This window comes from Diadema antillarum, unplaced genomic scaffold (assembly GCF_040938485.1).
Source record: "Diadema antillarum isolate AM-2024a unplaced genomic scaffold, OU_Dant_1.0 seq00000246_RagTag, whole genome shotgun sequence".
NCBI classification, from domain to species: domain Eukaryota; kingdom Metazoa; phylum Echinodermata; class Echinoidea; order Diadematoida; family Diadematidae; genus Diadema; species Diadema antillarum.
The window spans coordinates 686618-712428 of record NW_027271290.1 but is presented as its reverse complement, the minus strand read 5'-3'; the positions used below and the strand labels follow the sequence as shown (position 1 = coordinate 712428).

Below are 25811 nucleotides of genomic sequence, written 5' to 3'. Positions count from 1 at the left end.
GCCCTTTTTGTCGATCGGGTGTTCGTAATACACCGCTGCCGCTACCACCACAGTAACGTTAGCTAAGGCCTACTTCGTTCGCACTTGGCTAAGCGGACATGATTGTATTCACAACCGATTTCTCGGCTTAGTGCCAGTGACTCGAGCATTGCGAGTGCACTTTCGAAATATAAATGAACAACGATAAGATCATAACCAATCCACAAGTAAACTAATAGTAGTAGACAGAAATTTAGTAGAGTCTGGTTGTTTTGCAAGACGTACGTGATTTGTGAGCGTGACTGTATTCGATATGTACAGTACAGAGTGCATGCTATGTGATGCGTGTTGTAGGAGCTATCGCAAGCGACAGCCCAGTTTCCTGCCTCGTGATATGCACATCATACACAACACATACACACACAAACGTAGTGACACACACACAGTGGTAGCTCTCTAGCTCTGCTGGCAGCATCTGGCGCGCGCCGCATGCACACGCAATCCATCCCCATACAACCGTAGAGGCCATATGGTTTTAGACGGCGATGCGTAATCAAATTTACATATGCATTAGCCCCTTCGCGCGAAGTTACTATGGATTCTTGCATACGAAGCCCCGCCTAAAACGTTCGCTGTGACCAAAAAATTATTGCAAGGGGTATCTTCAAGGCGATATCCCCACACCTAGGCGTGGAGCTAGCGAAAAACTAGCGGCACCATGGGATTCAGCATGTCCTCAACTACTAGTATGTCTCACGGCAATACAAATACCGAAGCAGACGCTGAGATATGGGGATAGATGTGCTTCTATCGATTTTTACATCAATTTATCGTCGGATTCATGTACCGCCGTTCTGATAGGATATGGAGAAAAACTTCCTCTTTCATATGATACCAAATTTGTTAGGATTCGTTAATGGCATGGTCTGGGGATTTGGCAATAAAGGCGAAATTTTGCTCAAAAATGCTGGGTCAAAACGGCGTAGGCGCGCGGCTCCATTGCATTCTATGGGACTTGCGTGTTATGAGATAGGGGCGCGTTTTGGTCGAGGGTTAGCAGTGCGCGATCAGACACCCTAGTATGAAGCTAGTCACGGCTCACGCTTTGGGTTCTTGGCCGGGCTGCGCTACGCCTCGCCTTCATGCATGTAACGTTAGATCTATGCAAACTGGCACGTTAAGTTTAAGGTCGTCTGTACCGGTACGTACATTATGTTTTTCAACCAACTCGTGCTTGTATAAACACTTGCATAATTCAATCCTTACATACATTTTCAAAACTTCACATAAAATACGAATTTCTTTTACAAAAACTAATCATCTAAATCAGCGTACGGAATATTCCCATAGTTGACACAGTACAGTAACCTATTCGTTTCTAATCTAAGTTGTAACAGTAAGACTATACAGGCACCGTATCACATCATGCACAATATAGGCGCAGTGTCCGAGTTCGATGATGTAGAAATCTACATGTAACAAGTTAGTTAGGCATAGGGTCTAACGTGACGGTTAGGGCCTAGCTAGGCAATGCTAGGGCCTAGTCTAGTCAAGGGCTAGGGCCTATATTTTAGACTGCTAATGCTAGCTAAGTTCAATTACACAATGACCTGTCTCGATCATTTCCTACCTCATAATTTAGAACTTATGGTCGGCTGTATGATAGCCCTACTACATCGACTACCCTCTTGTAATAAGCCGACCGTGTATTAATTGGCGCACTGAACGCTTAGGGTTAGTACGCACTTCACTGCACGCAAAGCACATAAAAATGGATTGGCTTTGACTGTTGATGAGGATGGTGTGGGAAAACGCGAAAATTCACCGTTCATTAACAAAGTTAATGGTTTTAATGAAGGACAAAATTTCGAATGAATATTTTCACCGAATCGTAATATAATGTCTATGGAAGTTTCTAAAAAGCTTCGTACAACACGGTGTTCAATACAACTCGGTTTGCGTGCATTGTCAATGCAAAAACAGCGGTCGATCTCAATAAGGAGCGTTACTGCGGGGAGCTGAAACGAGGCCACGCAAGTTCGACGGCAATATTTTTGCACTGAAACTTCGAATCGAAAAGGGAACAAAGGCATTTGATAGCCTAGCTCTGGATTTTCTCAATCACGCAGGTCAAGTTTTTTGCATGAATTTCAGTGTTAAATATTCTTATCAAGCAAATAAACATTGGGCGGTCGATGAGTAGTAGTCCAACCGTACAACCAAAATCCAATACTAAAGTGCAAGTTAAGTTCTGCTACTTTTACTGGAGCAATTCATTCTTTACTGAGCATCATTGCCATCAATGATGCTCGATGAATTAAGGTCTACGTAAGCTTCCAGTAGAAAAAAAAGGCCTAGAACCCCTATAGAAAATGAAGATAAAGACAGAAAACAGATTGTGGTGTTTTTAACGCACAATATAGTCTATGCACCACACGTAAACTTAATGCCTGTAGTAATAATATACTGGTACCTTAGTAGAGTTCTATTTGTTTCGTATAGGTAGGTGGTTTGGGACCAATTTTTGGCACTTTTGTCACTTTCGAATAAGTTTCTATGCAAAGTTAAAGGAGCTTTCTTCTGTCAAGATTTCCATGCCAAACGAAGCACATTGTGCAAATTCACACAAACTTGTGAGAAAAATGTTTATAGAATGAACATTTTTGCAGAAGCTAATGATCATGCATAATTCACTCCGTCATTTATGTTTTTGTTATTAACTTGAGTATTATATTTTTTTCCATTTGGTTTAAATAGCATTCTTTCTGGGCCACCCTTAATATGATTACAAATGCAATCTTGTTCCCTAATTTGTACAGATCAAGCAAGACTTCAGCCAGGAGATCATGGCTGAAGACAGGATGTTTGCAGCATGGCCATGTATGCTGACAAAGTACTCTAGTATGGGGAATCAAGATGTCCATCGTAGCAAACGCTGCTTATTCGTCACACGGGTGACACCGATGGCCTTTCCCAAGGTACAGTATTGCTCTGTGTAGAGATTCTAATCTACAGCCCCAGTACCACCCTTTCCTTTTTTGCGTTTAAGTTGAGGTGAATTTATTAACAGCATTAACAAAATACTTACAGTATGTACATGACTATAAAAAAAAAAATTGTTAGACCGAGAAATTCATTCAATGCATGTTAATTAATTTCTAAGACTTTCGCAAAAACCTGCAAAAACTGAAGTGGATCTGTAATTTCAAAGCCAATATCAAAGAGATCATCCGGGCTCTTGATGACTCAGCTTTGTCCATCATTCAACTTGCATGTCATGTTCCCGTATTTGGTTTTGTTGCCGATTCGACATCATGAGCTTCCTTGGCATTTATCATGCACTGATCGAGTGACACATAGCATGCCTTTAGATCTTCATTGATGTACACACTTTTCATATTCTCTTTTCCTTTCAGACTAGAATGCCCAGAATACAGTTTGTTCCTTTTGTTTGCAATAAAGTGGACTTTGATCTGCCTGCTCTTTCCTTCTTGCCTTTTCCCCAAGATGAGGACAAGATCACGAAGATGAGATGTTCTCTTTCCAAATGTCTAAGCCAACTTCCTTGGCAACATTTGACTCGCCCTCAGTAAGCTCTTCCTCTGTCTCCTCAGCCCCCTCTGGCAGGCCAGTCAGGCAGAGATTGTCCCTCCTTAGCTCATGTTGGACCTCGTCCTGCTGGAACTGAATCCTCAAGAGATGACATGTGGATTCAGAACATCTTTAATTGTGCTCATACAAGCTTCTTTTGCTCCTTGTATCACATGCGGTAGTGCAGCTTTAATGACTGTAACTACAGCTTGGACAATTATTTGGGAGAGGCTGTCTCCTGCCCCTCTCTCACATTATAGCACCCCACGGCCACACAGTTCATGTACACTGAAACTTCTGGACGGTTTGTCCTTGCCTCCTTCATCTACCATTCCCCTTTTCTTCTCCACTGCCTGATCAACTCACATGATAATCAAGCTTTTGTCATTATAGGATAACATTAACAGAGAAGTCTTTTATGAACTATTAAAGTTTTTGCTTTCTTTTTCCTACTACAATACTTGGAATAAAAATCACTGGACCTTGAACATCCCTTGCTCTTGCTAATCTAATTAAGATATATGCGTATTAACTGATCTTGCTTTATGCAATGCCAGAATATGACATGAACCTCCTGCAAAAGCCCAAATGTCATTCATATTGCAATAGTCTTTGTTAAGCACTTAACAGTAGTGCAAGATTATTCTTATTAAGGCACTGGCTGTCAACACCATTCAACTTTCTTTCATCCAAGTTCATGGTAACTCTGATTGCTGCTTTGTAGAATAGCATAATGATTATTACAGCATTATAATTCTAATGCTTGGCCTTACAAGTTTGGCTCTACTCATCCACAATTACTTGCCCGTCTTGGTAGTAAATGCCGTTGCCAGAATCAGTCCCTCATTCAAAATGTGTAGTATTTTCTACAATACCCTCCAAACAACTTTAAAACAGCCCCCCCCCCCCCCCCCCTCCTCACAGTTAGTAATCCTGGTTGCAATCAAGTACAATATAAGTACATAAGCTAGCATCTGAATATGAGCTGATACTTGTCAGCATTTCTCTTTATCAGCCTTGATTGTGTTAATATTTTTAAAGGGTATATTTGTACTTATCATTCAAAATACTCCCCCTGTGTCATACATTTTGCTCCAAAGAGGAAAAAGAGACGCTTGCATTCAGCATGCTGCCGCTAGTTTGCCGAGGCTGGACTGCGAGGGTGTGGGGCAAGTGCTCCTTTCAGGAGTCGTTGGAGTTATTCTACGACTTTCAACCTGTAAGTACCTAACTGTTTGGAGGCTAATCTTCTAAAACAAGTGATGTATTGCCCTCTTATTAAAATGATGAGATGGACTTTGACATTGCAGTACAAAATATAAAAATCATCAAGCTGTGGTCCATAGTTACAGAAATTCCCAGTTTATGATGTTTCATTTGTTAGTTTAGTCTATGGATTCTACATATTTATGCAAATTTACTATGTTGCTAATGTATGCTGTGAATCACAATAATTTTTTTTTATGAAAAAAAATCTTATATTACATAGTCAACATACATATTTATTTTATTTTGTGTTTGACTGCTCAATCACACACTTGTCCAATTATGTCCTTTTCATTTTGATAAAAAGGGGAAAAAATTCGCATGAAAAGCAAAATTGGTCCCAAATGTCGCCAACAAGGAATATTCCATTCATCAATAAATATTGCACTTGACCTATGGTATCATTATATTCAGCAAGATGCTGGAAATATATCACATACCACTCATATACATCCAATGTGATACAGGGTGTCCCCCCCCCCCCCCCCCCCATACCAAAAAGAAAAAAGACCTCGCATACTCCTTAATGTTCCTACAATGTAAGTGGACAAAATTGTTATACTACTAGTATTGGAAAGAGTAACTTACCCAAAATAATGAAATGCAATTCAGAAGTAGTTTTTGTTTGATAATACTTTTTGCCTGGGCTTGCCAGCAATAAAATTAATTGCCTTTCAGAAGTTCCCATAGGCCACACAGTTGAAAATTCATTCAACCAGGTCATGGTTAGCCCTTGCAAGAATAGAAAATGTAATACATGGATGTTATATACTACATAAAATACCCAATTTAGGGTATATGTTTGCAAATGAAATGTTGCAGAATTTGGCCAGGCACTTTATTATGAACTCTACCTTGAACATTGGAGAGGTGTGGGAAATATATCTGTTCTGATGGACTTCATTATACCAATGCCTCAACCCAACACTTCTGCGTAGATTATTTCAAGATTTTATCGAGATGTATATGCATGTTTCTTTTCCACTTCCATTTCATTTTACAGGAGGGCACAAACCTGGCTTTCTACATTGGACAAATTGACAGGAAGCAGAGACCACAGCCCTTCATCTTGCTGATGGGAGGATCCTGGAAGAAGCCACTGCAAACCTTTGTCATTAGGAAGTTTTCGCTACACGACGCGAAGACCGAGAATACGAGGAAGCGATCACTTGTGACAGTCCCCGTACTCTGACTCCCATCCACATATCTATGCAGTTTCGCTTTCCTGTACAGGACGGAGGCATGGGGACAAGATCGCTGATTGGTTGGCTGACTGGCTGGCTCACTCCTGCCCAGCATCGGGTCCGAACGCTATTTTGGCCAAGTACCGTACTCGTTTTCCCCCGGACGGGACGTTCCTCGGATTTGATCATGTGCAGAAGCAAATTTCGCACACGACACGCTTAACTCCCGGCCGCGTTGTGCTTGTGAAAACTCCCTATTGTAGAGAGACAGGGATTCTTGTTTCCAACTTTGACAAAGGCTGTGGACTGTGCATTCAAAGTGCATTATGTCCTAGATGTAGAGTACCAGGCTCAATGTTTTGCTGCCTGGCAGTTCTTGGAGACAGTTGTGTACAAAACGACTGGTAAAGTGACGTCCAATTCTGTGAGAGAGATCAGGACATACCTGAACTCTTCAAATCAGGAAGATTAGATGCGTAGAATGAGATTTTCATGGTCATCAGAAGTTTAATTGACAAAGTTGACTTTTAGGTCATTCGTCAAAGCAAAGGTTTGGTATCTATGTTTTATTTGTTTATAACTCAATAAGTAATGGATACATGTCACATGGAAAGATCAAAGGTCATGAGAAGATTGTTCTATTAGTGGGTAATGTTGGCCCTTGAAAACTTGTGGTAAAGATAGGTTAGAAATGAATTAAAAAGGGTATTTTGCATAGTAGTGACTTAATGAAATATTGGGAAAGATCTTCACAGGTTTATACTGAAGCATGACAGTCAATTTTCAGAAATATAGCAATTTTGAAATTAAAACCTCATATCTGTTGAGCATCATGGAGGTCACACTCTGTACTGAATGTGGCCTTCATAAAATTCAAGATGAACTGTTTCGTAGAATGTATATTTCCATTATGAATTTATTTCATTGTATATAGAGTAATCTTCATTATTGCCATCTCTATCACAGGAGTGACAGAGATGATCTTTGCTGGACAGATGTGCTGTACTTGGCACATCCCAGTTATGAAAAAAAAAAAAAAAACTGTATGTGTTGGTAGCAGGTATGACTTCTCAAATTACACTAGTAAACAGGAGTAAGTTTCATTATAATTACAATGTACTGTATATGTTATTTGGTCTGTTCAGATATGCTGAATATAGGTATGGAGTAGAATTTTCACAAGAGATAAAACTTATTTCTTAATGTGAATGGTTTCTCCATCTGCAGTATATTTACAGTCATCATTGTACTGTCAAGGAAATATAATCTAATAACCCCTGACTTACTATTGCAGATGTTCCCCAAAAGCATTGCGACTGAAATGATTCAAAATATTGTTACATCAAATTGAACATTGTTAAAAATGATCTAGTTAATAGAGAAGCTGTGTAGTGCAATACCTTCAGTAATATTTTCTTAGTGGGGCAACAAAGTACAATATTGGGACAGAAAAGCAAATCCTTAGAGGGCCATTCCCTTAAGCTTCGCTTATGAGATTTCCAAGCGCATGTAATAGTGACAAACACTTCAAGAACAAAGTCAGTGGTTCTAAGAAAATCAGATAATTATTCCAGGAAATAAGACTCATTCAGGATTTATCTTGTCTTGTCAGGGTATGATCACTATAAAACTGGATAATGTGTCTGTAAGGTGTGCATTGGACTGTAAAAGCATTCTGAAAAATTACATTCTCTGTGTACTGTTCATTCAGTTAGCCCTTTTGGACCCATCTGAGGGCAACTGATGGTCCCCATGCACCCACACAATATGAGAAATGAAGCAACAAAATATTCAATGTGGCACAGGTATAGATAATCTCAAGCTGAACACATCCATGTTATGCATAATGATTAATTCTTTAATTATTGCATGTTTCAAATTCAATTTGCCATTGCAGTTTAGTTGAAATATTGTGAAATTTGATTTTTACGGCGTTAAGCGCCCCATTTGTATGTAAGTGGAATCAAAATGTACATTTGACAATACACTAAGCTTTAAATGAGTCGAGGTCAATTCAGCTGGAAAATCACTTAACTCAAGCATAACAAAAGCTCGTGATTTTTCCTCTGCAGTCAAACTGCATATTTTTACTAAATCCGCGCAAGTCAACACATTTTTCTCGGTTTTCGAGAACTTCGACTTATCAAAGGTTAACTGTAAAAGAAGAATTGTTACTCTGTATATATTCTGAAAATGGATGAGACAATTCTTGATTGGCTCAATTTGTTATTTGTAATATGTTTGCACATCGATGGACAGATTGACCGATTGAAGGTTTTCTAATGATATGCTGTCAGTGATATAGACAGTGAAAATGTGCTGAAATATATAATCGGCCAAAAAATAAACATTTGTGTTATTGTGCTTATATACAAGTGAGTTGTACAGTAATATGGGATTAAGAAGTGTTTAAATTCTAAACATGAATATTTAATATTTGCTTTAAACAACCCAGTTGTATAAAATTACTTTTAAACAACCCGGTTGTATAAAATGACTTTTAAACAACAGTTGTTTAGAGTTTTAAACAACTTTTTTTAAACAACTCAGTTGTATAAAATTACATTTAAACAACAGTTGTTTAGAGTTTTAAACAACTTTTTTTAAACAACCCAGTTGTATAAAATGACTTTTAAACAACAGTTGTTTAAATTTTTAAACAACTTTTTTAAACAACCCAGTTGTTTAAATTTCTTTTAAACAACAGTTGTTTAGAATTTTTAAACAACAAAGGGTTAAAAGTTTAAACAACTACGTGTTGTTTAATTTTTAAACAACAGTTGAGCGATTCACCGGTTAACTTGTGGTTGTTTAAAATTTTAAACAACCTTGTTGATTTTTTTCTAACAGTGTAAGACGTCCTGTCGCAAATTGTGCACTGATAACAACGAGCATTAGATTCTCCCTAGCAACCCTTTTTGTGGTCTTAAATGAGACTATCAAAGAATCTACAGCTAGACATATCACTATAACTTCAACTTTAATATCCCTCCGCGTGCATGAACTTCGTGCGTGGAGCGTTCCTAACACAAATACCTTAATGATATACATACGAGAAAAGATATAATCCAACTTTTACGTTTTAACGTGAGCAATACATAATATAAGAAAATCCGTTTGAAACTCCACGGATTCACATTCACAATACTATCATTTCGGACCGTTCTCCGATAGGGAGAGGTCTTTACAAAGACCGTCCAAAACGTTCAACGTATTCTCCTTAACACTTTCCACACCGCGGACCATGCACCACGCACGCTACACTGAACGTTAATGCAATTGAACAATGCACGGAACAATAGACGCTAATACGTAGTACAGCGTATACGGCGATGACCTTGACCTTGACCTTGAACATACATAACCTTATATCTCATTCACGGTTTTTCCTCTTATAGTCTTAACTCCCTGACCATGGAAGCTTTGTTTGTTCCTTAAATGATGCACAAATCATAAAAGAACGATTTATGACATACCTTGGATTGTTGGACTTCATCACATTGTCCAAGAAACCCAAACTGTAAGCAAACTGCTGTGGCCAACTGCTGAGCAAACTGCTGCTCTTGTGGAACGACTGACCGGAACTCTTTGCTAACAGTCTATAATTCAGACCCTAATTTTGAGACTCATTCTATATTGTATCATTCCATGACATCCTGCCCCCTTGAACGTGACGGAAGTCACTATACAAACACTCAAAACGTGTACAATAATGCGATTATTTACACAACAATGAACAGATAACCGCTCAAAAGTCGAGACCTAAATAGATCTAAAGGTGAAATTCAAACCAGTTGACAAACGAACACTCAAATAGAATGCTTTCTAAAGTCCAAGCAGAGTAAATTTAAGTTTCACCATCTCCATTAGGGCAAGAAATTGCTTGTTTGAGTTGATAACCAAATTCAAGAACTTAGTCGCCCAAAATGTTCAGAGCTGACGATGAAAAAACAAAGGCTACAGTGAATCCTTTCTTTTAAAAAAACGCGATTATTTACTCAGTTCTTCAGTTACACCTTGAAGGTCTACTCTCTCTGTCCCCTTCATGAGAAGAATCAGCTTGGTCACAGGTCTCTTTGCGACTGACTTGTCTGCGTAACGGAGCTCGACGACGCGAACCAGCCCATCGTCTCCAGGGAAGGTCTGCAGGATTTCAGCCATTCGCCAAACGCCGCGCCTCTTGTCTTCTCCGATGACGAGCACAACATCACCCGCTTGTAGGTTCTCTGCTGCACGTTGGTTTTTCGAGCGCGGTGAGAGCTTTTGTATGCAGTCTATCCAACGTGCCCAGAACTTGTCGACCATTGCGTTGCACAGCTCTCTCCGCTTCCTGAAGTCTCCGTTGTACTGCGCACAGGGGACATCAGGGCTCGGAAGATCTCCTCTCCCGATGAGGAAATGGTTCGGAGCAAGAGGGGGATGGTCGAGGGGTGAAGATGACACAGCTGTAATCGGTCGACTGTTGATCAACCCTGAAATCTGGCTGAAGACTGTTTCCCATTCAGGGAAGGGCAAACGATCAGCTTTCACGAGATGCTTCATGGCTTTCTTGACCTCTTGCACCATGCGTTCGACAGCGCCCTGATGGTGAGGTCCACCAGGAGGCCCAAATTTCCACTGCACCTTGAAGCTACTACAGTGTTCCCTCAGTTCTGTCTGGTCCAGTCGTAGGTTGAGCGTGTTGATCGTGTTGTAAGCACCACGGAAGCAGGTCCCATTATCACTGATGATGGTGGCTGGTGCGCCCCTGATGCTGATGAAGCGATCCAGGGCTTGCAGGAAAGCTTGTGTCGAAAGGTCTTGGACACAAGTGAGATGAACAGCCCTGGTAGCCGCACATGTGAACACAGCACAGTAACCCTTGGCAGTAATGTTGCGGCTTACCTTCACGTTTATCGGCCCGAGATAATCCACCAGCGTTGTCTGAAATGGCGGTGAGAAGGGCTTCACACGACACTCTGGGAGGTCCGCCATTTTCTGTTCGACTGGTCTCCCTCTATGCCTACGGCACACGATGCATTCCTTCACCACGCGTTTGGAGAGTCTCGTGTCACCGACAACCCAATACCTTCTCCTCACTTCCGCCGCTGTCCTGAGTTGTCCTCCATGAAGAGCAAGGGAGTGTCCATCTCTGACAATCAGTAAACTGATGTGGCTTTCCCTTGGGAGGAGATAGGGATGACGAGTGTCGTATGATATCGGAGCACGGCGAATGCGACCTCCAACGCGATACACTTTTTCTCCTTCGTCGAAGAACGGATCGAGGCGCATTATGTTGACATCTTGAAAGTTGATTTCCTTCTGCGCTTGACGTATCCAGTACAACTCGGCCTCTTTCAGGAGTTTGGCAGACGGCCACTGCGAAATCTGCTGGGTAAGCTTCTTGAGCCACTCTTTCTTTGGAACATCTCTCACAGATAACACTCGAGCTGTGACCATCTTCAGCCTTTGCCAATTCGAGAAGCTGGTGGGATCAACGATTGCGGTAGAGTGAGCCACTGCATTGACTTTCAGCGCTAGTGTCTTCGCATTTCGAACGTGGAATTTCTTCCTCTCTGGATCCGAAGTGTCTTCCTGGATGTTCTGCGGTGTCTTTGGCCAGGACTCAGGTGGTTGCTTCAGGTAAGTTGGTCCCTTGATGACCTCAAGCATTCCTTCCGCGGTGGTGCCTCTAGAGACGACGTCAATGACATTCTGATCGGTCGGCACGTAGGCAATGTCCTGGTGAGGGTCGAACTCTGAGGTGATTTCGCCCACTCTGTATGCGACAAACGAGCGAAAGGACTTGGACTGTCCCCGCAGCCACCTTACTACAGTCAAACTATCCGTCCACATCTTCGAATAGGAGATGTTGAAACGAAGGGCATCTTTCAGAGCAACCATCAGTCTTGACAGTAGGAGAATGGCCTGAAGCTCCTTCCTTGGCATACTCGTTTGTTTGAGTGGAGTGAGTCGGGCTCTTGCAGCGATGAAGGACAACTGTACTTCCGTTTGTTCAGTCTCTGACCACCTCAACCAGACGCCGATGCCCATGGCATCTTCAGACGCATCACTGGCTCCGTGTAGAGAAACCTCTGGCAATGGCCTTTTCCCTCGCAATGTCTCAGGAATGAGACATCGTGGGATCTCTATGGTAGACGCTGCTTCCAAATCCACCTTGATCTCACTGACGATTCGACAGAGCTCAGGTCTGTCGTTGAGTGGCGTGTCCCAGTCGACATTTAACTGCCATAGTTGCTGGAGTAGAATCTTCGGCCGGATCAACAATCCAGAAAGCATACCAAACACATCATAGTATGATGCCGTGTGAGCCAACAACTTGCGTTTGGTTAGGAGAGCATCTTCCATGGGCTTGACTTCTTTTACACTAAGTGTGTCAGTCGAGAGGTTCCATTTTGTTCCTAGCACAGATGCGGTCTGAGTGTCCTCCTCAGAGTCGCACACTTCCTGTACGTTCGACTGCCACTTGCGAATGTCAAACTTGCCCTTAGCTAGCGTTTCTACAAGCTTGGCTTTCAGATTGACGGCTTCCTCGACATTGGTGACCAATTCACTCAGATCGTCCATATAGAATTGATCGGTAACGACTTTCTTCAGGTGCTCATCATCGGGTGCGTGTCGATCTATGACATGCGTGAGTGTCACAATTGCTGCCGTTGGAGAAGGCCTGTCTCCGAATGTCACAGTAGTGAGTTCATAGACCTGAATGGGTTGGTTCGGGTTTTCTCGAAAGACGTACCGATGGAACCTTGCATCTTCCGGGCTGATCTTGATTGCCTGAAACATTTTTCTGATATCAGCGATGACGCCTACTTCGTTCTCTCTGAAACGCAGACCCACGTTGAACAGATCAGCATTAAGGTCTTCACCCTTCACGAGGTACTCGTTCAAAGAATGACCTTGGAATCTTGCCTTGGCGTCGTAGACGATCCTGACTGGGGTGGTAGGCGAATCTTTCTTTACCGCAAAATGTGGCAAGAACCACATTTTTCTCCCAGATTCTCTGTCCTGTCTAATTTCTGTGTCACTGACACGACGTGAGACACCTCTGTGTTGCAAGTCCCTCATCTGCTTGCAGTATACGTCCCACTCCTCAGGCCTATCTCTGAATTGACTCTCTAAGCCATGCAACCTCTTAACGGCGTAGTTGTAGTTGTCTGGCAAACTGTCAGGAGACTTCTTCCACGGCAGTCTGACTTCATACGAGCCGTCCTGACGCTGAGAAACACTTTGCTCCATGGTTTTGGTTGCCCCTCTGTTCAAGATCTCTGTTGAGCACTTACATCGTCTCGGTTGCAAAGCTGCTGTCTCGAGGCCGAGGAACTCCTCTAGGGGACCGATTGCCGATACGTTGACGTAATTAAGCAGAGCTGTAGGGCCTCCTGAACGTCCTCCTTGGATAAACCATCCCAAGGGGCATCTCGCCGCCACTGGCTCGTCAGGTTTTTCCCCAAGGATGTACTCCTCCCATACCATCAAGTGCGTGTTGTCAACGCCAAGCAACATGTCGACAGTTTCAGACGAGGCGGCGTGAATATCCACTTCCCTTAGATGGTGATACTGCTGGAGGTCTTCTGCTTCCACGACAGGGGCTTCTCCACAAGGCTTGTCTATTTCTGTGACGGAAACTGGGTACGACAAGTTTCCCCCGATGTCTTCGATGAAACAATCTAATAGTCGAAGCTTTCGTCTGATCCTGGTACCGCCAACCAGACTCAGATCGTGATCCTGGTAGATGTCTTCCTCGGTCTTGGAGAAGATGCCCTCTCTTACCAGGGTGGCCTGACTCCCACCATCTAAGAGAATCCGCACCAGCTGACGATTATTTCCGTGTCGCAAATATCCCATCACAGTGGGGAGGACACTCTGCAGTGCGCCTGTGTCCTTGTTTGCGACAGTCTTCACACTCGCTGAAGTGGTGTGTGGACGTGTAGGTGGCACATTGAGATCCTGCGGAGATGACGAGCCTTGATATTTCCCTCCATATACAACAGGGCAGATAGCAGAGAAGTGTGAATCATCTCCACAACTCTGAACCTTGCATGGCGACGCAAACTGACATAGCCTGTGGTCGTATGGGGATTTCCCTGCAGGACAGTTGTCATGACCACATCTGCTACAGATGTCATTCTTTTTCATGACGTCATACTTTTCCTTTAGACTGAGGTTCCTGAACTTGATGCACATTTTCAGGAAGTGCGTATTCGAGTTGACATGAAGAGGACACTTGGGAACCCCGGAACGCTTCCCCTCTTTAGATTGGATCTGTTTAGGTGGATTCCGCGCTGCTGCATTTGAAGACTTGCTTCCTCTGTTTTGACTCATCTCACAGGTACTCGTCTTCTCTGGGAATGGTGACTTCGCCTTCTCTTGGAGTAGGAGCTGTCTATGTAGCCATTTGACCAATCCTCCAAGGGAGTCACTGATGTGCTCGTCTCTGACATCTCTGTAGTAAGCGATGCGATGTCCCTCAGGCATCTTTTGCTTGATCTGACTTAGCATGATTTTACTATTCAGCTCTCCAGAGAGGCCGATTGTTTCGGCCTGCATCTCAAATACCTGCAAGGTTTGAACAAATCCAGTCATGGCATTTAGACTAATCTTGCCCTTGATTTCGTACGGCTTCAGGTTTTCCAAGTCACGGAGTAGACTGTCGACAACTCTGTCTTGGTCTCCGTACTTCTCATCAAGTACCTGCCAAGCCCTCTGCACATTAATGCAACCCTTTATCATGTTTCGTTCGCGAGCATTAATCATGGCTTGAGTGAGTTGGTAGAAACACTCTATCTCTGTGAGGTCAGCAGCACAATGTTGAAACAAGGTACGGAAACGCTGGTAGTCCTTGATGTCACCGTTGAAAGTGGGGAATTTCATCTTCTGCATCTTAGGTGTGCAAGATGAATGTCGATGCATCGGAGAGGGCGGAGTTAAGGGAGCAATCGGTTCTGGACTTGTAGATCGAGGTTGCCATGACGCAGCCTCGGCTTGCGGTGCCGGATCTTGAACAACAGATGGTGTAGAAGTAGGGGGAGTTGACGGCGTCACGGGCTGGGAGGTAGGCGGCTCACCACAGCTTGCGGACCCAATGGACTTCCTCGCACGTACAATGGTCTCCACAAACCTACTCTCACACTCTCCCATCCAGGTCTCCTCTTCTTCGAATGTCGCCTCATCTGTTATATTTTCGACCAGCTCCGCATGCTTGCTTTCACCTTGTTTGAATTGACTTTCCGCCTTGGCTATGTACCCCTTTAAGGTGTCGACCTCACCAAAGGTGTCCTTTAATAGCCTGTCGATTGAGTTTAAGGTGCGTGTCAATCCCCCTTTGGTGTTTCTCCTGATCAACTTTAACTTCTCTACATCAGCCATGGTATGGTTCTGGAATCACAGCCTCTTGATGGCGAGTAAGTTGTTATAGCACGATAAACATCAATTGTGTAAGTGGCATCCTGAATCCAATATACAAGAGTTGTTGAAGCTGTGATGGATTCGTATGCAATCTCTTCAGATGGACACGTTGTTGCAATAAAAGAACAAAGAAATCCTCGGTTTAACGTGATGTGGGTTCTTTATTCTGTTACACAGCATTATCAGCGATATGTAACTGTGCATACTGCAAACTTGCGCTTGCTAGTGTGATATATTCAACAACTGTGTTGGAATGAGTGGTTCCTGTAAGATACAAACAAGAAGAAAATTATCTATATAACACGCCATACAAATCAGTATACTCTATTTCAGCTCTACACAGAAATAGTAAGACGATAATGAATATTTTCTTTCTTTCCTGATAACGTAATTAAGGCCAGAATATTTAAACAACGTTTATATCTATTCTAACTAACTCATGAGAATAGCTGTGTTATCTATATAATCATAAGTATTGCTGTTATGTATCCTGTTATGTATCTGGTGTAATCTACAAGCAGGATAAACATAATGAACTTTCAATATTCTGTCTAAGTCAAACAAATCATCGTCGGTTAATAAACCTATTTAACACAATCAATATATGTCTTGAATCTTATGATTGTAAACGCTCAATGCCACATCTCACATCAATGTCACCATAAGACGTCCTGTCGCAAATTGTGCACTGATAACAACGAGCATTAGATTCTCCCTAGCAACCCTTTTTGTGGTCTTAAATGAGACTATCAAAGAATCTACAGCTAGACATATCACTATAACTTCAACTTTAATATCCCTCCGCGTGCATGAACTTCGTGCGTGGAGCGTTCCTAACACAAATACCTTAATGATATACATACGAGAAAAGATATAATCCAACTTTTACGTTTTAACGTGAGCAATACATAATATAAGAAAATCCGTTTGAAACTCCACGGATTCACATTCACAATACTATCATTTCGGACCGTTCTCCGATAGGGAGAGGTCTTTACAAAGACCGTCCAAAACGTTCAACGTATTCTCCTTAACACTTTCCACACCGCGGACCATGCACCACGCACGCTACACTGAACGTTAATGCAATTGAACAATGCACGGAACAATAGACGCTAATACGTAGTACAGCGTATACGGCGATGACCTTGACCTTGACCTTGAACATACATAACCTTATATCTCATTCACGGTTTTTCCTCTTATAGTCTTAACTCCCTGACCATGGAAGCTTTGTTTGTTCCTTAAATGATGCACAAATCATAAAAGAACGATTTATGACATACCTTGGATTGTTGGACTTCATCACATTGTCCAAGAAACCCAAACTGTAAGCAAACTGCTGTGGCCAACTGCTGAGCAAACTGCTGCTCTTGTGGAACGACTGACCGGAACTCTTTGCTAACAGTCTATAATTCAGACCCTAATTTTGAGACTCATTCTATATTGTATCATTCCATGACAATAATAATCATAACAATTTTGTACCAATGCAGTTTATAATACGCAAAGCATGGAAATAGGCTAACTCAATGTTGTTAAGAGGCACGATGGCGTCTGCTCCGCTACCACCAAACGTTCCCAACGTCGTGTTTGTCATAGTAGTCATTCTCAGTTGTTTCCTGAGTATTTGTCAGGGCATAGAAGACGTTTACCCGTATGAGTACATAGTGGAGGTATCGACAGATTACAGACTTCCAAATCTACCATTTGATTACGGAGACTTAGAGCCTTACATCGATGAAGACACAGTAATCGCACATCACCAGGGTCATCACGCTGCTTATACACGTAAGCTCAACGCGGCATTAGCACAGTGGAAAAATGAGGTATGAGTATTTGAATGCATTATAACTGGGCTACTGCCATGCCATAACACGTCTGGGTTTTATATCAGTGTCCCGCGTTTACATAGTGTTCAGATCACCGGATCAGATCCACACAGATATGGTGCATGCATTCACGTGCTGTGTTAAAGATCCCCTTGCCTTCTTGATGCATGAAATATTGCTGCAATTAATAATAGCACTGCAGTTATCACTCACGTATACTGTTCGTGTTATAGTGTTGACAATGTTATCTCTCCAATACAAAGTTTATTATACTATTACTAATTCATGATAGAGCTCTTCACAAATAAACTTGATGTATGCCACCACTTGTTACAGTAACTGTAGTGTCCTAGTGAATCATGTACTCTGTGGTATAACTATGAGGTCCATCCCTATGTTATAAGCTGGTGGTTGCAAGCATGGATTGATTGTGATTTTAGACGATAACTAGATCTCAATACATGTAGTATAAATTGTAATTACAATATTGGAAGTATTGAATGGTATGATCTGTGTTGCCAATTTTCTGTGATTGATTTAGAATTTTTGTTAGTACAGCTGTAATAACATCAATACCATCATGTACACAATGTCAAGAAAAAACATACTGTAGGCCCTACAAACATTTCACATTCAAAGATGGTTATGATACGCATTACTGTATTCACTGCTTTGTATCATGTCTACCAAACATCTTGATTATGAGCGGATAAACTGAATTGTCCTTGCTTTCTTCCCATCAGTATCATAATAAAATGTGACCGTGCACCTCAAAACGAACATAAAGTCGCACACACTGATTTTGAATGAGGACTGAAAATAAGTGAAATGGGTCAACCTAGCCGAACTTGACTTTTTCATATTTTCTGAAAGAGCGGGTCTTCTTTTACATTATGCTAAAATTTGGTATCATAAAACGGGCAGGAAAGTGCGTTTTTTAGCAGTTTATCTCGAACATTTTTGGTAGAATAGTGTGATTAGGTGTGTCTTTAGAATCCCTTTTTCATTTCTGAAAAACTTTGTCCACACTCTTCACTTTCAACTCTAATAACTGTTGAAAGAATAGCGCTCCTGCTTTGAAAGTTGGCATTGATTATGGACAGAATGTGTTAATGAGGCATGCTTAATTTCAGTTTAATCTGGTAATCCCTTCATTGTTGTTACTCTGGTGGTTTACTTCCTGTTTTTTGTCCCATTCATCGCACAGCCAGCACGGTTTGGTAAAGATTATTAAAGCGCTTGAATAGACACTGTACTTCAGAGCCTCTTTTCTCAGTTCACACTTTTCCTGAGTTTGTGCTTTCTTTCCAATATTTAGATAGGTTAGGAGAGTCCATTTGATTTGAGTTATATATCATTTTAAAGCTTAAAGTCTGCTCTTTAAGAATATGGTCTTAACTAAAAATTCATGTCTGGCGACTATTTGTTTGTCTTGAGGTGAAGGGTCACATATATTCATTTGTTTGATTTCACTCCAATTTAGGATCCAGACACGTACATCGCTACCTCCATCCTGAAACATCTGGAGAACCTTGATGATGTTCCGATCCGATATCGTCAAGGGATACGCAACAATGGAGGAGGGTAGGTACAAAATTTGCCCCTCACTGATCACCATATGTTTTGTTTTGTTTTGTTTTTTTTTGTTTTGCTTTTGTTTTGCTTTTATTTTTGTTAGGAAGGTGTTAGAAATTTTGCAAGGCTTAGGCTACAGGTAAAGCTGTTCAAATTCTCGTCAACTTGAAAAAAGTAATGAAATGAATGGAAAATCTGATGCAGAAGGGAATTCGCCTTTTAAGAGGAAGTTGATAGATATATTGTTGTTTTGTTGTGTTTTATGGAAATACTTGGCATTTGATAACATGGTATAGTGTACTTCATTAATGAGCATTTTGGTGGAAGCTGTAAAAAATGCTGAACAGTTGTACTAAGCATGATAGAGAGGAATGCCCAGTACCAGGTGGCTATTTGAAATCCTGTTTAAAAATTTAAACTTACCGTACCTTATACTTCACTCACATTCACAGGTCCACAATTCTGTTGGCACATTTTTTAATTATTATGTTTTTTTTTTTTTTATATATATTCAGTTGTAGATCTGTGAGTACATCACTCTGAGTTTCATATCTTTTGAAGATGAATACACGCTGTCATTTGTATGGTCAATTTCAATTTAAAATGCCAAACAGACAATTTCTATGAGGGGAATATTTGAGGAGAGTTTGGCAAAGTTCAGATGTGAAATGAATTATTATGATTGATAAAATTATCATTATTGTTGTTAAATCACCACTATTTCTAATTTATGAAAGTCATGTCAACCTTATCAGGTCCCATCTTTTGGAAAGAATAAAACTTATTCATGGGCTAATGTGCTGTTTTGTGTAACTGAGACTTAAAGAACCTAGAATGCTTCACTTACCTCACTCTGTTTTTTTTCTACAACAGGTATGTTAATCACAACCTATACTGGTCAACCATGGCAGCTAACAGAGAAAATGTCACCAACCAGCCCACCGGGCATCTTCTTGACGAGATCAACAAGTCTTTTGGGAGTTTCAATGACTTCCAGAAGGAGTTCACAGAAAAAGCCCTCACTCTGTTTGGTTCTGGTATGTATTTTGTTTGTTTGTGGGTTTTTTTTTTTCCAATGCTTTGTTGACTATCAGATTTCCTGGTTTGATCCATGTTTACTGTGCTGCTTTTCAGTTGCAGTCACACAACAGCATGAAACTTTGGTTTATTTGTGCCTTAAAGGACAAGTCCACCTTCATATACATGTAGATTGGGTGAATGCAACAATATTAGTAGAGCACATCAGTGAAAGTTTGGGGAAAATCTGACAATTCATTTAAAAGTTATGAATTTTTTTAGATATCTATGCTGTCACTGCTGTATAAGAAGACTACTACAGGTTTTGATATCACATGCGTAGAACGATGTAAGGAAAATATAAAGAGAATTTCACAAAATTTTATTTTTTTGAAAAAAAAAACCCACATAAAATTATTTCCTCGACTTGTCACTGTTAAAAGTGTAGTGTTATTCTCTCTACCTTCTGAAAGAGGCAGGTCAAGTGTTCTATTATTATGCAAGAAAAGTGGAAATATGTTGAGTTTTCTTCATATTATTTTCTGTTTATCGTTCTGCACATGTGACATTGCAAGCTGTAGTAGTCTTTTTATCCAGCCATGACTGAACACAAATTTCAAAAATTTATAAATCTTGAATGGATTGTCCAATTTTCCTCAAACTCTCACTGATGAGTTCTTCTAATATTGCTGCATTCACTCATTTCACTTGTGTATGAAGGTGGACTTGTCCTTTAAAAAAGAACATTCATCTCCAAATCTCAATTTATGTTGCGTGTGTGTTAAATGTCCTCTCTTCTCTTTTGCTTCACCATACTTATGTATTTCTCTCCTTAATTTGCTTCATGTGAAGTCATGTACTGCCCTATAGGCTAATATGAAAACAGACAGGCAAAATTGTCCTTTTCACAAGGTATGGTATTATACTCCAGTAATGTGAAGGGATGTTGTGGATCCCATCTGCAGGTAATTTTTGATGAAATGATCAGAGTAGGTGACATATAAACCTTAATATGAGCATTGATATTGGTCTCAAGAGAAGGAAATCATATTGAGCGATTGCAGTTGTCATCGATGGCAAGTGTGCTTCATTACTTTTAAATATTATCAGAAAATTATCTCTGCAAAGGAGTCCTAGTGTTTGAGAACCTGTTACATTGGTGGTGCTGTCATGTTTCCTGCAATAATGAACATAGAGGTTTGGTTTCTGATTTATTCTGCAGTATGTTGTTTTGACATGCATTTTCCATGAGGCAGGGGATAGAGAGAGATTTAACCCAAGTCAACCCTGTCTTTGAATGATATGAAGTAGCACTGGATTGTGCACTGCACAGTCGATAAGAAGGTCTCAGGTTCAGACTCTACTATGACATGATTATGTGTGTCTACAGAAAGACTTCATCCTCCCTCAATGCCCCCTGTTTAGACTTGGGTATAATTGGTCTCGTGGTTAGCAGGTGTAGGTTATAAGGGCTGGGGTTAGCATACACTGTGTGCTGGAAATGAGCGTGACACTCTCTTGAATTTATTTTTAGATGAAGTGGCTGCAGCAGGTGTATGGGATGCAGTTATTGTAATTATTTCTCCTTCCAAGAGGGGTAATTTGTTGCAAATCACTTTCACTAATGGAATATGGTGGAAAGGCACTCGGAAAGAATATGATGATGGTTGTGATATCAATGCTGTTATTATTGCTGGTATAATACTGACGGAAATACTACTATTATCATCATCTGCTTCATCACCATCATGAAATGAATCTGAGAATCAGGTAGTAATGTAATGCACCATTTTTTTATCTGGCAGACTTTTCAAGGGATTATGATTATAATCATCAGTTTCTTCATGATTATGATAATGAATTATGATCATGATTATTGTTATTCATTGCAGGCTACGTATGGTTGAGTCGAAGGCCAGGCTATGAGTCAAAGGATGTCGATGAGGACCACGACCACGATCACAGCCTGGTCATCACCATGACAACCAACCAGGACACGCCCATCTCAGAGGGCCTCCTGCCAATTCTGGTCCTGGATGTCTGGGAGCATGCCTACTACCTGAAGCACCAGTACCGACGGGCTGCCTACGTGTCCCAGTGGTGGCGGGTAGTGAATTGGTACGCAGTGGAAGAGCTGGCGGATTGGTGGACAGGAAGAAAAGAGGGGCACGATGAACTGTAGGTTAAACTGGAAATTAAAAAAAAAAATCATGGAGAAGATGATGTGAAATGGAGAACTTAAACAATGGTAACATGTGCCTTCAATATCTGAGCTGACAGCTTTTTTCTTTTGTTTTGCAGTATGAAACTTTCATAAATTGCCATTAGCATTCAATACAATATGTAGACAAAAGTTGTTTGTGTATGTGTGCCTTTTACTTGTGCAAATCTTGGCTCCTTGCAAAATTCTTGAACATTTCATGCACATGTAATTTTCTTGATTCACACCGCTCCATTATTTTCAATGGAAGTGAGCACATCATCCTTTGAACTTTGAAATATCTGTGTCAATCATGCAATTGATACTTCACTGCAAAGGGCTGCCACTTTATTAGCCAAAGGAAGATTATTTCTGAATTTTTTGAAGATAATTATGCATATTTTTTTCTTCAAAAATAGAATGTCAATGCTTGCCTTTCACTGTTTGAAGGAACTATGTATACATTTTGCATGTTTGTGATTTGATTAGAGCAGAGTCACAGTAAAAATATTCCCTCCAAGAAACAATAAAATGAGTAGAATTTCATCTGAATGACAATGAGAAGTGCTGTTCATATGGCAGATAGTATCACAGTTTTAGGTGACTTGGCAAACTTTAACCGCCTTTGGGATTTCATAAGCTGTGTTCAGACGGAGGCAGTTTTGGTCGGAGTAACTTCGAAGGAAGGGTCGGAGTAACTTCGGAGGATAGGTCTGAGTAGTGCCCGTCTGGACAAGGTCGTGGTAACTTCCTCCAATCGGAGGAACTTACCACGACCTCTTCCTCCGACGAGATACTCCTGAGTTTTCTCAGGAGTATCTCGCTACCACTACTAGCCGGTCGGAGTAAATTGCCCGTGCGGACAAGCCCTCGGAGTATCTATGAACTTACATACCTTACGACCTAAGTAAAACTTCCTAGGTCAAATCGCAATGTTGACATTTTGCGAGTACACGTGCAATTTTAACCTAGTCGATCGCGCTACTACTTCCGGAAGTTACACCGACCCTCGCACATAAATTGGTCGGAGTTTCTTCCCACGACTGTCGTGTGGACACAAGGGTTGTGGTAGGATATGCATTAATTTGAATATTAATTACCGTGCCATAAATTTTTACTCTGACTAGAAATATGTCTGAACATGGCTTTAGTGAATGATTGACTCCTATTCATGCAGGCAGTCAAAGGAATTCCACTACAAGCGCAGTCACACTACACAAAAGTATGCATAGTTTCACCACCCAGAATTTTGCTTCTTAAGCTGTGTTCAGCCGGAGGCAGTTTTGGTCGGAGTAACTTCGGAGGATAGGTCAAAGTAGTGCCCATCTGAACAAGGTCGTGGTAACTTCCTCCGATCGGAGGAACTTACCACGACCTCTTCCTCCGAACGAGATACTCCTGAGTTTTCTCAGGAGTATCTCGCTACCACGACTAGCCGGTCGGAGTAAATTGCCCATGCGGACAAGCCCTCGGAGTATCTATGAACTTACATACCTTACGACCTAGGTAAAACTTCCTGGGTCAAATCGCAATGTTGACATTTTGCGAGTACACGTGCAATTTTAACCTAGTCGATCGCGACGAAGAAGCTAGCGCTCATGAGAAATTTCCATCAACAAGAATGGTGAAGACAAATGCCACTGGTAAAAAAACAATTGCATTATGGTCAACGTGCGCGGTGCTACTACTTCCGGAAGTTACACCAACCCTCGCACATAAATTGGTCGGAGTTTATTCCCACGACCGTCGTGTAGACACAAGGGTCATGGTAGGATATGCATTAATTTGAATATTAGTTACTGTGCCATAAATTTTTACTCCGACTAGAAATATGTCTGAACATGGCTTTAGTGAATGATTGACTCCTATTCATGCAGGCAGTAAAAGGAATTCCACTACAAGCGCAGTCACACTACACAAAAGTATGCATAGTTTCACCACCCGGAATTTTGCTTCAGTATAAGGGCCATACGTGCGACTGCTGCTTCCAGATAAATTCCCTGCGTACACGTGGGAAGTTCCTTACTTCTTGGCAAATTATGAATACATGTGGTTTTGTGCAGTGTGACAGCGCCTAGCTTAACATGCGAGAAGTTTGTGAAATGACAAGGGGGGGGGGGGGGGGGTGAGGGAGAAGGTGGGTACTGAATGATGATTTGCAATCACTGTCCCCAAAGCCAGAACTGCCAGAGCAAAGCTAATAGTCTGAGAGCTGGCTGCTGGTCAATTTACCCCATCAAGCCCAAAAGGTTTGACCCCTCAGAGTTGCTGGGGCCACCCTCCTCATTAAAAAAAAATGCCCGTCAGCCTGGTCCCTGAGGGCGGGTTCGGCCCCCAGGGACCCCCCGAAAAGGCCCTCCGGCGGGTGTAATTTACCCCATGGAGCCCATGGACCAAACTTGGCCTATATGAATGTCCTATGGGTGTACATAATCAAAATATAAAAAACTGACAAAATACCTGGTCGGGAAAGGGGTTGCCAGACCGCTTGTTTGCAGGCATAAAACCTTGATTTTGGTCAAGGAGTCTGCGCCAAGACTACACTGTCCCATAGGCCCTGTACTGTAGCGTCTCCCAACAGGCTGACAGACAGTGCCAGTTAGTGCATAGTAGTCTTGGCGCAGACTCCTTTACGCGCAACAAGGGTTATTGCCTGCAAACTACCTGTTATACACTGGGACCCAGGGTAGTTTGCATGCATAAATTGACCACACACACACCCACCCCCCCCCCCCCACACACACACACACATACACACACACACACACACACACACACACACACACGCACACACACACATACACACACATATGTTTACACATGACTCTATGTACAACTGTATATACCATAACACTAAACATGTTACAATTAATAGGTTTCTCATTAATGCAGCCATAATACCTTGCACATAATAAATGTCAAACCTATAAGATGTTCATACCTTTTGAATGTTTTACATGGATACTATCAATACACCTTTAAGGAACACTGAAGAAATTTGGAATTTGTGTGAAGTTGTATTAGGTTTTATTGGCCACACAGCCTACTCTTTCTGTATGATGTATTCACCTTATGAGACTCAAATAGAGCTTTTCAGAAAATGCTGAAAAACCTTTGTTGTGAGTAAACTTCAGTTTAAGACCAACCACAACAGCACTAAAGGCCAGTTGTATAACACATTTAAGTAAACATTTTCATCAACCGTGCATTAAACATAACTTTAATAAAGTTTATGTCAACAAGTGGGATGTAGCTTGGATTACTTCTTTTTTTCCTGCTTGATATCCTCTTTTAGATACAAATGACAAGTCTCAATCCTAATATAAGATTCCTTTGAAAACCTCAAACTAATAACTTTTTGTGTTTTTGGCTGATAAAAACCACCCTTTGATGTATAAAATAGGCAAGGATTACAGCATCCATGCCAACATTTCCTTTATTTGACTCTAATAAATTCCAAATCAGAATAAACTGCATAACATAAGGAAGGAGCTTAATGGTTTTGGAAATGATATTGATCAATTTTCATACTCAGTAGTGCATGTCACCTCATAGTTTTGGGCAAATATCTGCATATCTATAATACTAATGAACATGTAATTACGGTGTTCTATATACATGTATTTCTTCCTTGGAACCTCAAATAACAAGCTTCACAATAGAATGCTAACTTTCTGTAATGGAAATAAACAGGCCAAGAGCATTTACTTTGATCTTGTGTTCTCTTCATCTCTTCAGCGCTTTTTTTTTTTTTTTTTG

The 25811-nt window shown here is 41.2% G+C and overlaps 2 protein-coding genes across 2 annotated transcripts; one reads left to right on the top strand and one right to left on the bottom strand.

The window, feature by feature from the left end:
- Positions 1 to 10010: 10010 nt before the first annotated feature.
- LOC139729568 (uncharacterized) lies at positions 10011 to 15389 on the bottom strand. Its single transcript, XM_071640492.1, has one exon. It carries the CDS (start codon positions 15387 to 15389, stop codon positions 10011 to 10013), a length of 5379 nt encoding a protein of 1792 aa, XP_071496593.1.
- Positions 15390 to 16978: 1589 nt separating this feature from the next.
- Positions 16979 to 22034, top strand: LOC139729567 (superoxide dismutase [Mn/Fe]-like). The gene is made up of 4 exons (XM_071640491.1): positions 16979 to 17257; positions 18744 to 18844; positions 19709 to 19872; positions 21745 to 22034. Exons 1-4 carry the CDS (start codon positions 16979 to 16981, stop codon positions 22032 to 22034), a joined length of 834 nt encoding a protein of 277 aa, XP_071496592.1.
- The last annotated feature ends 3777 nt before the right edge of the window (positions 22035 to 25811 follow it).

Coding starts and splice junctions, on each gene's coding strand:
- LOC139729568 (XM_071640492.1), bottom strand. CDS start 15,389: ATGGCTGATGTAGAGAAGTTAAAGTTGATCAGGAGAAACACCAAAGGG.
- LOC139729567 (XM_071640491.1), top strand. CDS start 16,979: ATGGCGTCTGCTCCGCTACCACCAAACGTTCCCAACGTCGTGTTTGTC. Junction 18,845..19,708: donor ATACGCAACAATGGAGGAGG/GTAGGTACAAAA, acceptor TTTCTACAACAG/GTATGTTAATCACAACCTAT. Junction 19,873..21,744: donor CCTCACTCTGTTTGGTTCTG/GTATGTATTTTG, acceptor TATTCATTGCAG/GCTACGTATGGTTGAGTCGA.